This window comes from Ranitomeya imitator, chromosome 6, assembly GCF_032444005.1.
Source record: "Ranitomeya imitator isolate aRanImi1 chromosome 6, aRanImi1.pri, whole genome shotgun sequence".
Lineage (NCBI taxonomy): Eukaryota > Metazoa > Chordata > Amphibia > Anura > Dendrobatidae > Ranitomeya > Ranitomeya imitator.
The window spans coordinates 390172529-390187289 of NC_091287.1; the positions used below are offsets into that span (position 1 = coordinate 390172529).

At 44.6% G+C, this 14761-nt stretch overlaps 1 protein-coding gene across 2 annotated transcripts in view; it reads left to right on the plus strand.

Moving 5' to 3' along the window:
• LPIN2 (lipin 2) overlaps window positions 1-14761 on the plus strand; it is a 102664-nt gene that overhangs the window by 30788 nt on the left and 57115 nt on the right. For both annotated transcript variants that reach the window (XM_069731148.1, XM_069731147.1), the window contains exons 2-7: window positions 5040-5240; window positions 5333-5428; window positions 6420-6706; window positions 9834-9941; window positions 10347-10470; window positions 11336-11657. In XM_069731148.1, coding sequence (XP_069587249.1) covers window positions 5049-5240; window positions 5333-5428; window positions 6420-6706; window positions 9834-9941; window positions 10347-10470; window positions 11336-11657 — 1129 coding nt within the window. In that variant the 5' untranslated portion in view covers window positions 5040-5048. The remainder of the gene's footprint in view (window positions 1-5039; window positions 5241-5332; window positions 5429-6419; window positions 6707-9833; window positions 9942-10346; window positions 10471-11335; window positions 11658-14761) is intronic.

Sequence of the window (14761 nt, forward strand, 5' to 3'; positions counted from 1 at the left end):
ATGTTCATGTCCCCGATGTCCGGCTTTTATATCCCTCCATACATCAACATGTGGCAGCGCATGTGGCTGACAGGACGGACGCCACTGACCGCATCACATCTGGTGCCAATATGGCGGTGTGGGTCACGGGGAAATCCCAAGTGACGTCAGTGACCCGTACACTTCATTATGAGGCACCGGAAATGATGCCGCGGCCAATGCCAGCATCAGGAACATACTAGTCTATTATAGATAATGCACAGTCGCCATAATTTGTAAGGACAACAATGCCCATATTTAATATCACAGCACTCTCATCTATATATTTGTTTGTATTATGTTATTTTGTTATTTATTTTTTGATTATAATATTTGTTAATAATTATTTATATGTATTATTATTAGCATATTGTCATTTGATGGTAATGCATATGTATACACGTTTTCACATTTTGTAGTTATATTGTCTATATATTTAAATTTGCACTGGCAATTTAAATAACATTTTAATATGTTGATTCTGCCTGCTAGGAGTGTCAGGCGATTGATTGGTATTGCTTGAATATTCACGTATGATACTGTGGGCATTGTTGCCCACAGCGGTTTCCACTGTTTAGGTACATCAGGAGCTCCCCAAACGCAACATGCCACTTGCTATCCATTTCATCAAAGTCTGCTTTTTAAAGCTCCACTCCTTCCTTTCTGAGCATTTCCGTGCACCCCAAGGGTAGTTTTTCCCCACATAAGGGATATCTGTGTATTCAAGAGAAATTGCACAACAGATTTTGGGGTTCATTTTCTCCTGTCGCACCCTTATGATGAAAAAATTGGGACTAAAAACATTTTTGTTGGAATCATTGATTTTTATTTTCTACAGTATAAACTTCTGTGAAGCACCTGGGGCCCAAGGTGCTCGCCACAAATCCAGAGAAGTTTCCTGCGGGGTCTGGTTTCCAAAATGGTGTCATTTGTGTGGAGTTTCCACTGTTTAGGCACATCTGGGCTCTCCAAATGCGACATGGCATCCGCTATTTATTCCAGCAAATTTTGCATTCAAAAAGTTAAATGGCGCTCCTTACCTTCCGAGACTGCCGTGCACCCAAACAGTAGTTTTTTTCCCCTCACATATGCGGTATCTGCATGCTCAGGAGAAGTTGCGCAACAAATTTGGGGATCCATTTTTTCCTCTTGCGCAAATAAAAAAAAAGTTGAGTCTAAGTAAAATTTTAGTGAGAAAAGTTAAATGTTCGTTTTTTTTTTCCTTCCATGTTCCATTAATTCTTGTGAAGCACGTGAAGGGTTAATAAACTTCTTTAATGTTTTTCGCACCTTGAGGGGTGCGGTTTTAAAATGGTGTAATTTTGGGGTATTTTCTGTCATATAGACCCCTCAAAATCACTTCAATAGTGATGGGGTCCCTTAAAAAACAATTTGTAAATTTCGTTGGAAAAATGAGAAATTGTTGGTCAACATTTAACTCTGCACATGCTTATTTTTCTAGCACGCCGAAGACACTGGGTTAGCACGAGCATGCTGGAATAACACCTTCTCCGCGCACGCTCGCTTACAGTAGCGTATGCTTCTTTTTGGCCTCACTGCTTCTCTACCTGTTATGTATTCAGGGTAGATGCTTTCCTCCTCTGGCTCCTGGAAATATTATATAAGGGAAATGTCTGTTGTGATTGCCATGTACAGAAGATAATCTGATCTCCGAGAGAAAAACATGACCTTTGTGTTTACTGAAAAGTGAATGTTGGGAGGTGGGGCATTGTTGTGTAACCTGCAGATAAAGTAGCACATGCTGGACTGCTATAACCTCCTGACCACATCCTCACTTCTTGTGTGTGTCATAAACTGCACCACAGTCTACCTGATGACTTGACGTTTGTTTTCCACTGAACATTGTTGGCGCTTGTTGATCAGTCTAACAGTACTTGTATAAAGCCTCGTTCAGACTAGTTCTGGGCAGTCCGGCTCTTTATGGTGATCTGCCTCCGCTCAACAAGAAGAGTCCGCTCCTTTGGATCCTAAATGGATCCCTATTAAATGTGTTCACAACATGTGAACACGTATTTAAAAAAAAAAAAAAAAAAAAAAAGTGAATGTAACCGAAACTCCACGCACCCATGACTGAAACTACGCACACTTGGAGGGAGCCAATTACTTTAATGAGTCAGGTGGGCGGAGTTACATCTACAGAACACTGGAATTTACGCTCAGTGAGAGCTATTTAGAGAATTGAGGGGCTCTCGCTGGGTTGCTGGCTCCCATCGTTCACAGCAGGTAGCCGCCTCTTTGTATCGGATCGTTCATGAACGACCCATCACTAATTCAGACGTCGGTGTACGGCTTGTGATGCCAGGCTGCACGTGGGTCTACTGATCTGAACTGGACTGTCATAGGAATACAGTTCAGGTCAGGAGACCCTTGGCCAGTCTGTGCATCACGGTCCATACTCTGACGTCTGAATGAGGCTTAACTACAATTACACTTCAGTGATATCCATGTGTCCAGGTTGGAAGCAGAAGGGATGAATTACACCTGCTTCAGTGAACATGGAAGTAACAGGAGCACTGGAGAGTCAACAGGAAGACCACCTTCAAAAGGGGAATGACGATAGCAGTGATGGCCTCAGACAATTACTCTCTTCTTAAAGGGAATCTCTAGCAGGTTTTTGCTACCTCATCTGAGAGCAGCTTACTGTAGGTAAAAGAAGCTGAATCCAACAATGTATCATTTAGATTACTGGGTGCAGCAGTTCTGACTAGTGATGAGCGAGTATACTCATTGCTCAGGTGGTCTCCGAGTATTTGTTAGTGCTCGGAGATTTAGTTTTCGTAGCCGCAGCTGAATGATTTACAGCTATTAGCCAGCCTGAGTACATGTGGGGATTCCCTAGCCACCTGGCAACCCCCACATGTACTCAGGCTGGCTAGTAGCTGAAAATTATTCAGCTGCAGCGATGAAAACTAAATCTCTGAGCACTAAAAAAATACTCGTAGACCACCCGTGTGTGCTGGGGAAAGCCTGAGCAATGAGTATACTCGCTCATCACTAGTTCTGACACAATCAGTGCCTTTTAGAATTAGAATTAAGCAGAGCTGAGAAAGCTAACCCTGCCCACACCAGGCTCTCCATGTATAAAGTCCATAGACTGTGAGCTGCTTATCACAGGGAGGGGCGTTGCCGGACTAGTGTAGGCTGGCAATGTTAAAGGGACACTGTCACCTGAATTTGGAGGGAACAATCTTTAGCCGTAGGGGCGGGGTTTTGGGGTTTTTGATTCACCCTTTCCTTACCCGCTGGCTGCATGCTGGCTGCAATATTGGATTGAAGTTCATTCTCTGTCCTCCATAGTACACGCCTGCGCAAGGAAAGATTGCCTTGTGCAGGCATGTACTACGGAGGACAGAGAATGAACTTCAATCCAATATTGCAGCCAGTGGGTAAGGAAAGGGTGAATCAAAAACCCCAAAACCCCGCCTCCATGGCTGAAGATTGTTCCCTCCAAATTCAGGTGACAGAGTCCCTTTAATCTTAGTGATAATTCCTTCAGGCTATGTGCACACGTTCAGGATTTCTTACAGAAAATTCCTGAGAAAAACCTGAAATTTTATGCAAGAAATCTGCATGCGTTTTTTGCGTGTTTTTGCCGTGTTTTTGATGCTTTTTTTTCCGGACATTTCCCAATGCATTTTATAGTGGGAAATCCGCAAAATTAATGAACATGCTGCGTTTTTTACCGCGATGCGTTTTTTTCGCGAAAAAAAACGCATCATGTGCACAAAACATGCGGAATTCATTCTAAATGATGGGATGCTTATTGTATGTGTTTTTTATCGCGAAAAAAAACGCGAAAAATCCACATAAAAAAGTGGGTTTAGAAACTTTGCTATAGATTTTAAAGTGGATCCACTTTAGAACTGTGTGAATGCACCCTACTTTAGACTGCTCACATGGATTCACATGTGTTTGGCCCAGGTAGAATCTGACTATTGCTGGCTCCCAAGGCTTTCTCACCAGCTTCGGCTTCCAGACCTGCAGTAGGAAACTATTGCATTGGTTTCTCTTATTGCCCTGCTTGTCCCTTCTGCTCTTGTGCGTTGTCGCAGGTTCTGGGGTGTACGTCTGCTCTACTGGCATCATACCATTGTTCACTGTACTGTAGTAATGTGTACCCAAAAGCCAAACCATTCTACTGAATTTGTAAGGAAAAAGGACACTGACCGAAAACTGGTAGAAATCAGATCCAAACCAGATGTACATTAAAAAGCTCCTCTACTCTCTAGTTATGGGTCCGTGCTCACGTGACCGAACATTGGCTAGTCTTCCACTGATGAGACCAGTAGAGGCGAGTACTGTAATACTTCAGTCATAGATTAACCCCTCTAAAAGCTCCTTACATTCAGTGTTCTGGTGGTGCCCCAAGCTACAAGACATTGGATTTCATGTTGATGTTGATGGCTTCCTGCTTGGGAACTGGAGTGTGAAGATAAGCAGCTGAATTTTTGGACGTGTGCGAAGACTGTGCACATGCAAAGTCTGAAGGGGGATCTTCTCGCGAGTTAGCACTTGCAGTACTTTATATGAAACTTCAGACGGTGGGGGATGTGGTCCTCAGACTCTGGATCTTCTCGCGCGTTAGCACTTGCAGTACTTTATCTGAAACTTCAGAAGGGAGGGATGTGGTCCTCAGACTCTGGATGGTTTTTTTGCCCCTTGAAATCATTGATGAATTCTCGGTGGGTTTGTATTGTCATGAATGAGCCAGATGTAAAAGAAAAGGACATTTGTGACAATGTAATAAAATCCGCAGAACGTAGCTACATCGGAGGCTTATGTGCAGCAGATACGAGCCCAACATGCCCAACTTACACAGGTGAAAGGGCAGACAGACCCTCTACAAGGCGCGATTGGGGTCCATCATGGGATGAATCTGGCTTCTGTGCTGACATGAAGCACAGTTGGGTTGTGTACACCGTGTGTGAATTGTGCGCTGTGCGTTTATAAGTGTTGGTTTATAGATCATTCTAATTTCTTCCCGTTTTCTTTCTTTCTAGTCTCAAACTATGAACTATGTTGGTCAGCTTGCCGGGCAGGTCCTGGTCACCGTGCGGGAGCTGTACAAGGGGATCAACCAGGCGACCCTTTCGGGCTGCATTGATATCATCGTTGTCCGTCAGCAGGATGGCACTTACCTGTGCTCACCTTTCCATGTCCGCTTTGGGAAGTTGGGAGTTCTTCGGTCCAAGGAAAAAGTGGTATGTTAACGAGTACAGTCCCTGATTGTTATAAACCATGGGAAAAACAAGGTTTTATTTATCAAGTATGTTTTATTTTTTTCCCTGTGTAGATTGACATTGAAATCAATGGCGAACCCGTAGACTTGCACATGAAACTCGGAGACAACGGTGAAGCTTTTTTTGTGCAAGAAACTGAAGAAGAAAATGTAAGTAGCGTTGGTGTCAGAATACTGAAGGTCATTGCTTGTCTAACCTCCTGACACAAGGGTGTAGAGCTGTGCTTCCATATTTCCTGTCCTGAATGGCCACGATAATTCTTGAGTCATTCAGTCGCAGTTTAATATTTCTGGCAAAAACACAGAAGTAAATGTTCAGTCAGTGTTTAGGCCCATTGGGACAGTGATGGCCACAGGATCTGCGGCCTTGGTGTGTACAGGGCACAATTACAGGCACTGCCCTCACTGTTTTCCGTTTTGCAAACCCCGTCAATGCAACGGAAGGAAATCATGAGCCTCATTTATCAAGCCTAAGAAAATGTGGCCTTGCTTATAGCGGCCAGTCACACTGCAATGGTCATTATTCCAGAATATGTAGAAATGTTAGACCGTGTAGATACATTTACACTGAAGACGTTGTTGTTTCCAAGATGACAAATGTTGGAGGATGGAGCGCTGCTATTTCTGCACCATAATTCTAATCCATTGTCTGCAGGCAGTTAGGCTGTGTTCACATGCAGCGTCTTTTTCTGCAGCCAATCCTGTGCTCTTGGTAGTAAAAAATAATGTGTTTTCAAAGCATTTTTTACTCATTTTGATGGTGTTTGTTTTAGATTCTGATTACAAGTGATTACAGTTTGTTTTATTCATTTAAAACGCTTCAAACACAAAAAGCTCTGCTTGTATTGCAGCATTTTCTTTCTTCATTTCTTTCTACGCGTGAAAAAAAAAAAAAGCGCTGAAAGATGTAACGTTGTAATTTTCAAATTGTCAGTGGAAAAATAGCGTGCGTGAGGTTTCTGAAATCTCCGCTTATACTGCTACTATAGAAAGCGGCTTTTAATTTTCAGAAATAAACTCTGCGTGTGAACATAGCCGGTTCCGTTAGTTCATGGATTTCTCATTGTGCGGTGACTTCTGATGAGTGGTGTAACAAGTACCGTACGTCATCCCTTTAATACGTGTCTGCTTGTGTCCCCAGGAACCAGTCCCCGCATACTTGGCTACCTCACCAATTCCCACAGAGATTCATTTTTTTAAGAATGTCCACAGCCACGTGCCAAACCCTCCAGAAGACCTGAAGACCTCCCTGTCCTCTCATACTTTGGAGGCTGAGAATTTCATAACTGGATCTGTGAAGAAGAAAAAAAGGAAGAGAAGGCGAATAAAACATGACAAAAAGGAAGGAGTCCCCATTCCTCCAGGAGTAGAGGAAATCTTTGACATTGAATTAAGCTCTGATGAAGAAAGTCCAGTTCATCCTCAGAGGTGACTATAGAGTAATGCCAGCAGCGTGAGGGTTACTTATGAGTTTAATGGCTGCCGAGGAGTAGAGGAGGTCCTCTCTGTGCATGATCATTGTAGGCAGGCATCGCATCCAATACACGTATTGTAGAGGGAATCCAGCACCTCCATTACGTTAAAGTCCAGTCTTTATTCTAACATTTAAAACCACTGTACCTGTGAGCAAATACAAAAAAATTACTTGGTGCAGCATCGAAACTGATACGTTTCTTGCTCAGGATCCCCTAAGCACAAAACGTGTCATAACTAGTGATCGGCAAACCCGAGAGGTAAAGTCCGGGGTCCGTATCGGACACTTGCTGGCCATGCATGGACTCTGAACATGGACTTCTCCCTGAAGTCCATGTTACTGTTCGGGTTTTGCAGCCTTTCAACAATCAACAAGCTTTTCCTGTGTGGGCACTTCCAGCTCCATCACAGCCATGATGTGGGGTCTTCCTTATATTCTTGATAACCAGCTTTTTTTTTTTTTTCATTACTAGTATTTAAATAAATAATTTAAAAAAACTGCTTGGGGTCCCCCCAATTTTTGCTAACCAGCCAAACTAAAGCAGACAGCTAGGTGGTGGTATTCTCAGACTGGGAAGGGGCCTAGTTATTGGCCCTCCCCAACTTAAAAATAGCAGCCCGCAGCCGCCCCAGAAAAGGCGTATGTATTAGTTGCTCATATTCTGGTGCTTAGCCCAACTCTTCCCACTCGCCCTGGTGCGGTGGCAAGTAGGGTAATATTTTTTGGGGTTGATGTCAGCTGCTCATGTCCCACGACAAGCTCCAACCCTGCTACATCTGGTTGCATTGCTGAGCGGTGACAAATGTTGCAGTTCAGCTACTAGCTTACGCTGAGCGTGAGAACGCGGCCGTGTTTGACCGGCGGTGACATCATTTAGGTTCTGGCCGGTCACATGCGCATTGCGCCTCTCTGAAGCCAGAATGCATGCATGCGGCTGCCGAGGATCAGTGATGAGCGGGGGAAAAGCTGCGTGCATGAACGATGTAAGCATAGCGCTGGTCTGCATGTCGTGCCATCTCGCCCTGGGGCATAACATGGGGGACACTAATGCCCTCTCGACTACTTAAAGCCCGCATTTACAGATCATAAACGGACTGTACAAATACATGCTTTTTCGAAAGATCTGTTTATGTAATATAACACTGGACTGTTAGGCAGTGTCTCAATATGCAGACGCAACCGCTGGTGGCGCTAGGGGCACGGGGGATCTGACAGGTTCCCTTTAATTGAAATAACACTCCCTGGACCTTTTACCCATCTGTTATTGTGAAAATCAGTTATTCTGTACTCTCCGCTGATAATCCATATGTCCCACGACGAGCTCCAACTCTGCTACATCTGGATGCATTGCTGAGCGGTGACATAAGTAATGGCCTGCTCAGCCTGGCATCCAGGACACGCTGAGCTGACGGCGATAACCTTAATGATGTCACCGCCGGTCATATGTAGCTGCGTCCTCTCGCTTAGTGTGATGTGTGTCCACAATGCAACCAACTGTAGCGCAGTCGGAGCTTTTTAGTTTTTTTCTTTCCTGACTGCTTCACTTCTAAATATAAAGATGTTACATTTTTTTGCATACACCTTTTTGTTTTAAAAAAACAAAACAAAAATCCACAGATGTAAAATGCTGAACCAGTATACAAATGAGATAACGGCCTAAATTGGATGATGCCTGCAATTCTGGCTCCGAGCTCCCAATAGTTCAACTGTTTCACCACACGAGGGCGCTCTTTCCAAACTTTTAAAGACTTCTTGCAGCTGAATGTCGGCAGTTTTTCCTCTGTTCTCCAGTTATGTTTTCTGCTGTCTTCTGTTTTTTTTTTTTTTTTTTTTACATCTTCTCATGAAGCGCCTGTAATCTGCTCCTTCCATATTTTTTTTTTTTATACATTTTTAGAATTTAGATTTAAAGATGCCATAACATGGCAGCTGTACCTCCATAATCTCCTCTTTATCAGTTGTGTATCTGATTATTTCTGAACAGCGCAGTAATTTAAAATTACGGATGGTAATCAAGTCCACACCTGTTGATGAGGTGGAATTAACCCCTTCACAACAGGACCAATTTCCATTTTTTTTCTCTCCTTCTTCCCAGAGGTACCAATTTTTATTTTTCTGTCCACATGAGGGCTTGGTTTTTGTTGATGGCTTTTTTTTTTTCTCGTGCAGCGAGTTCTCCCGCAAAGTATAAGCCCTCACAGGGCCATATTGACCAAAAAATAAAAAAGTTATGGGTCTGGGTAGAAGAGGAGTGAAAAACGAAAACGCAAAACAGGGGGTTAACACGGGTATATTAAATAATACATTAGATTCTGACACTAAATAGGGCCTTTTCGGAACCCCGTTCTTAGAATTGATGGTATTCCCAGTAGTGGGCCCCCAAGTGTTCAGCAAGTTAACACCTGTTTTGTGGCTTGGTGGAATAACCCCTTAAAGGGGTTGTCTCATAAATGTCTGATAGGTGCAGATCCTAAGTGTGCGACCATCTACAGAATGGGAGTCCCCCGTTTTCCCCACATTCCAATGGCAATGAATAGAGAGATCCGGTGCATTCGTAAATGTTTCTTGTGAGACAACCCCTTTATGGAGGCCTTACACAGCTGACGGTTGCTTTTCCTGACCTCCACACATAAATGCATGCCCAGTTTGGACAGTTAGGGGAAGCTTAGGCCAGTGTCGGTGAAACACAGGCTTTTCTCATCTCAACAAACCCGACTTGACCGCTGAACCTCCCGACCTGAGCTGACATAGGCCGGTATGAAGCAGTCGGCTCCGATCAGGTCGGACCGGGTCTTCTATTCGTATTTCACATTTGACTGAAATTAGCCTAAGCCTCCATGGCAAGCCTTAGCGTTGGCACTAAATAAGTAATACCTGACTATTTAACCTCTACATGGATCCCATCTATCCCAATCTTGTACCTTGTGAAGGAATTAGAAAAGATTCTGCTCCTTCTGCCCAGTGTTCTTGGTTGGCTGGTAACCACCCCTTGTTCTACCCCTCGTCCTCCAGCTCCTGATGCTCGTGTAGCTGTCTGGGGACATTATGTGAATGTTGAAACTTGCGTCTTTCTCTTTCCAGGTCCCCCTCAAGCTCTGTATTAAAGGAGGAGGAGTACAGAGAAGCTTTCATCTGCCATTCATCAGATCACTATGCCCTATCTGATGGCGACTATTCTCCACTGGACAGGTATCTACATTAGACCTGGATTATGTGACATCGCCAGCGCTGAATATTTGGTTTTGTGTGTAAGAATGTGCTTATTAAGGAGAAGAGTAGTGATGAGCCTTGCATGCTCGCCACTCGAGTGAGGATCTGGGTCCTCAGGCATTGCGTATCGCTGGTGCTAGTGCGCCATGCTCGACACCCCGCGTCTTTCGCGGCTGTACAATCCCTGCATGTTTATTGATTTCCTAACAGCCGTGAAACATGCAGGGCTGACACTCTTGCACCAGTGATACACGGATGCGTAAATGGCACCCCAGTGCTCACTCGGGTGGCGTGCTTCACTAGATAAGAGATCTAAGGAGATAATTTCTGAGTGTAGTGTTCTGGAGTCTGGATTGTTTTTATCTTCTTTTCTTTTTCACTTAGTGACTTTTGCCAGTCCATGGGTCCAAAGAGTGATTCTGAGCTGGAAGTTAAAGCGACAGACCCTCTGCTCCGAGCAGAGCCCCAGATGGAGTGGACATGGGGTGGTTTCCCAGAGTCCGCCAAGGTACGTGGTGTCTCGCATCTTCATCCATTGACTGCATTATTTTAAAGGTTCTTTCCATTTTCCCATGAATAAGACTTGGGCTGGGTGCACTTGTGCTCTTAGATCAGTTGCACCCAGCTCCATTTTTGGAACCTGAAATAACTGGTGCCAAAATTGATGCAAAAAATACACAAGTTGTCATCAAGCTCTAACTTTTCCCTTTCCTTTTGCCTAACAAACAGGCAAAATCCCTCCCTGCATGTGTTGGGGCTGTCGAACAGCCGCGAAACATGCAGCCGAGGGGACTCAAACATATTTTTCAAACATAGTGAAGTCACTCGGTTGGCACGCGATCATGCTGGAATAACACCTTATCCGAGCACATTTGCTCATCACTAGTCTGGCTGTGTAAGTACTAGAACAACAATGGTTATATTAGGGGGGAGGGGCTCAAAACATTTGGAGGGCATCGGCACACCTCCAATGCACGTTTAGGCTAATTTGCTTGTGGGCTCAACACTTGATTTCTGGGCTCTGTCAGATTGGATTACTACAAACAGGTAAAACTATTTTTGTACTAGGACCTATACAGCCTTCTTTCAGTAGTAAAGTCATTCTGACAATTTCACTTTAAATAACCTTTCCGTGCGTCCATAACTGATTTGTGTGTTCGCCTTTCACGGATTCTGAACATGCATGCAATGTCCAGGCCTGTTGTGTACAGGGGAAGAGTGAAGGGTTAACACTAACCTGATCTTGCTACAGGCCAACGAAGCGGCTCGTAGACCATAATTCTCAGGTTGGCTTTCATATTACAGCTTGGCTACATTTCAGCCAATGTAAATATGGGTTTAGAGAATTAATGGCTAACTGGTTATTGTTTTAGGTCAGCAAAAAGGAAAGGACAGATCACCCACGGACGGCCACGATTACACCATCTGAAACCACGCACTTTAGGGTGATCAGTTCTGAGGCGCTGTCTGCGCCTACGGAGGAAGAAACGTCTATAGAGGACGCCATTTGCACGGTGTATAAGCCAGAACCACGACCTCATTCAATCAGTGTTCAGGTTGAGTCCGACCTGCCGCCCGCCCTGGAAACCGACCCAAGCTCCCCAAGTATGGAGGAAATCCTCTCCCTCGAAGCTGCTGATACAATCTCTGAGGTGAAGCCTTCACTAAAAACAGACTCCCCAAGCAAGAAAAAAGGTATGTAAGACCCCATACGCAAGCCACGTGTTCCCGACAGTGTCAGTAGAGGTGCTGACACGTACCAGTGATAGGTTCCTCTGTGCCCAGGACTGCCTGTTACTTATTGTCGATGTACAGCAAGGTGCACTAATGCATGCTCGTGTATATATTGGGACGATTTTAGACTCTCCGAATCCACTTCACCTTTTCCACACACTTTGGAAACAGTCTAGTGTGGGGAGAACATCTGTTGTTTTTTGGTACAAATCAATAATTTTGTGTAAATTGATTTGTGGCAAAAGATGGTGTCAGATTTCTGGCGTCGCCACAATCGTGGATGTGAGCCATTATTTCTACTATGGGGTTGTCTCATCTATATGAAGCACTCTGATAGTATATACTAAATCTGTATATGTAGTGTGCGTTAATATACTCCTCTTCTGCTCCTCAGTGACGTTACCGCTCTGCATGACCTGAATGAGGCTTTTACAATGTAAGTATATGGAGCGTCAGAACGAGACCCCATAGGCGTGCACTGTAAATGACTTGTGGCTCACACATAGAGCATAGCGTAAGCCGAAGTGACGGCACTGAGAAGAAAAGCAGCATTGTGCTGGATACTGGAGAAAGCAGCACTAGGGGAGTATATTATTAACACACACTACATTATATGCACAGATTTATTCAACCACTTCACAACCGTGGATGCATCCATATGTCTATGGTGGGAAGGAGTTCTCGACCTTGGACATACGGATATTTCCTGGCGATTTTGCGCTATCGCCGCCAGGTATTTAGTGAAATCTGACAGCTGACACCCGGCTTTCATTTCCAGGAGCGTGCTCCCCGCACTGCTCCCAGTAGTTTAACCCCCTAAATTCTGTGAGCGATAGCTATTGCAGGCCAGACGGAGTCCAGAGTTACTCTGCTGCCTCATTATAGTGATTGATCCCTCGGGGGTCTCCTCTGAATCACATTACTTGGAGAATTACATGGAAACCCCAATGTAAGTGCTCATCGTAGGGCACCGGATAAATATGATCCAAAATGTTATGTAAAATTTTCCCAATAAAAGCTTCAACTCAATCTACAAAAAAAGTCCCAACTCTGGTCCGTCATCTGTTAATGGAAATATAGGGGACATCTTCCGTGTTACTATTAGTACAAAGGCTCTGGAAAAGTGCTATAGCTCCTCTTCCCCCAAAAGAAATTCAGCAGCTCCAGTGTACCTAAACCATATTTACTGTCCACATGTTTGGCATTTCTGTAGCTATGAGAGCCCGCCTTATTTACAGGTGCCTGTCTCCAGAAGCACGAGCTGGGCATAATGTACTGGTGACTGCAATGTACTGGGCACTACAGTGTACTGGGCACTACAGTGTACTGGTCACTACAACGGCAGTTTGCAGTCTTCACTCAGCGACATCCACTGCTGCTTGTTTCCGGAAAATGGCCATGGAGTCAGAATCATCACTACACAAATTCCAAAATGCGTATAATTTGCAAAATGGGGTTGCTTGAGGGGGATCTACTAGCAATTAGGGGCTCTGTATATGACGTCCGCAAACTATTCTAGGAAAATCTGGGCTCCAGGAGGCAAATGACGTTCCGTCCCTCCCGAGTCTCTCTGTATGGCTAAGCAGTACTGTACAGCCACATATGGGGTATTTCTACATTCAGCAGAAATTGTGGGACAAATTTTGATGCCATTTTTACCCTTTTCCCAGTATGAAAATGTAAAATCTGGGGTTAACACACAATTTTGGTGGAGTAAAATTCTCTGGCCCACCTGTGGTGTCAATATGATTATTGCACCCCTTTATTAACTCATTGAGAGGTGTAGTTTGTAAAATGGGGTCTCTTATGGGGTTTCTGCTGTTCTGGCACCTCAGGGGATCTGCCAGTGTGACACGGCACCCGCAAACTATAAGGGCAAAACCTGCACTGCAATTTAGTGCTCTTTCCCTTCTGAGCTTTGCACGTTCCTCAAAAGTAGCTTTCAACCACATATGGGGGTATCTGTGCACTCAGGAGCATTTGCACAACAAATTGTATTGTCCATGTAAAAATTTTTTTTTTTTTCTTTTTCACAGTTCAGCGTTGTATCCTGAACTTATACCCTTTTTTTTTTTTTTCCAAATGTGGAGCTAAGTTTTGCTTTGAAGCTTTATTCTGCCAGTTCTGGTGAAAACTGTGCCCTTCTGATTCTTGAGTCAAATCCGGAGCGCACAATACCGGCACTGCTGTGCTGCTGGTCTGTACTGTCAATCAAGCAGGTGCTGGGTGGCATGAGGGTAGTACTGGTGCACGCCTGTTAGCATAAAATAACCTATTGAAACTGGCCATGCACATACAGTAGGAGGGTTATAGGCCCGGCACTCATCTTACTGGCAGATCCCCTGATTTCCCCATACACATACAGTAGGAGGGTTATAGGCCGGGCACTCATCATATTATTATTTATTGTTATAGCGCCATTTATTCCATGGCGCTTTACATGTGAGAAGGGGTATACATAATAAAAACAAGTACAATAATCTTAAACAATACAAGTCATAACTGGTACAGGAGGAGTGAGGACCCTGCCCGCGAAGGCTCACAATCTACAAGGGATGGGTGAGAATACAGTAGGCGAGGGTAGAGCTGGTCATGCAGCGGTTTGGTCGATCGGTGGTTACTGCAGGTTGTAGGCTTGTCGGAAGAGGTGGGTCTTCAGGTTCTTTTTGAAGGTTTCGATGGTAGGCGAGAGTCTGATATGTTGTGGTAGAGAGTTCCAGAGTAGGGGTGATACGCGAGAGAAATCTTGTATGTGATTGTGGGAAGAGGAGATAAGAGGGGAGTAGAGAAGGAGATATTGTGAGGATCAGAGATTGCGTGCAGGAAAGTACCGGGAGACGAGGTCACAGATGTATGGAGGAGACAGGTTGTGGTTGGCTTTGTACGTCATGGTTAGGGTTTTGTACTGGAGTCTCTGGGCAATGGGGAGCCAGTGAAGGGATTGACAGAGGGGAGAGGCCGGGGAATTGCGGGGGACAGGTGGATTAGTCGGGCAGCAGAGTTTAGAATAGATTGGAGGGGTGCAAGAGTGTTAGGGGGAGGCCACAGAGCAGGCGGTTGCAGTA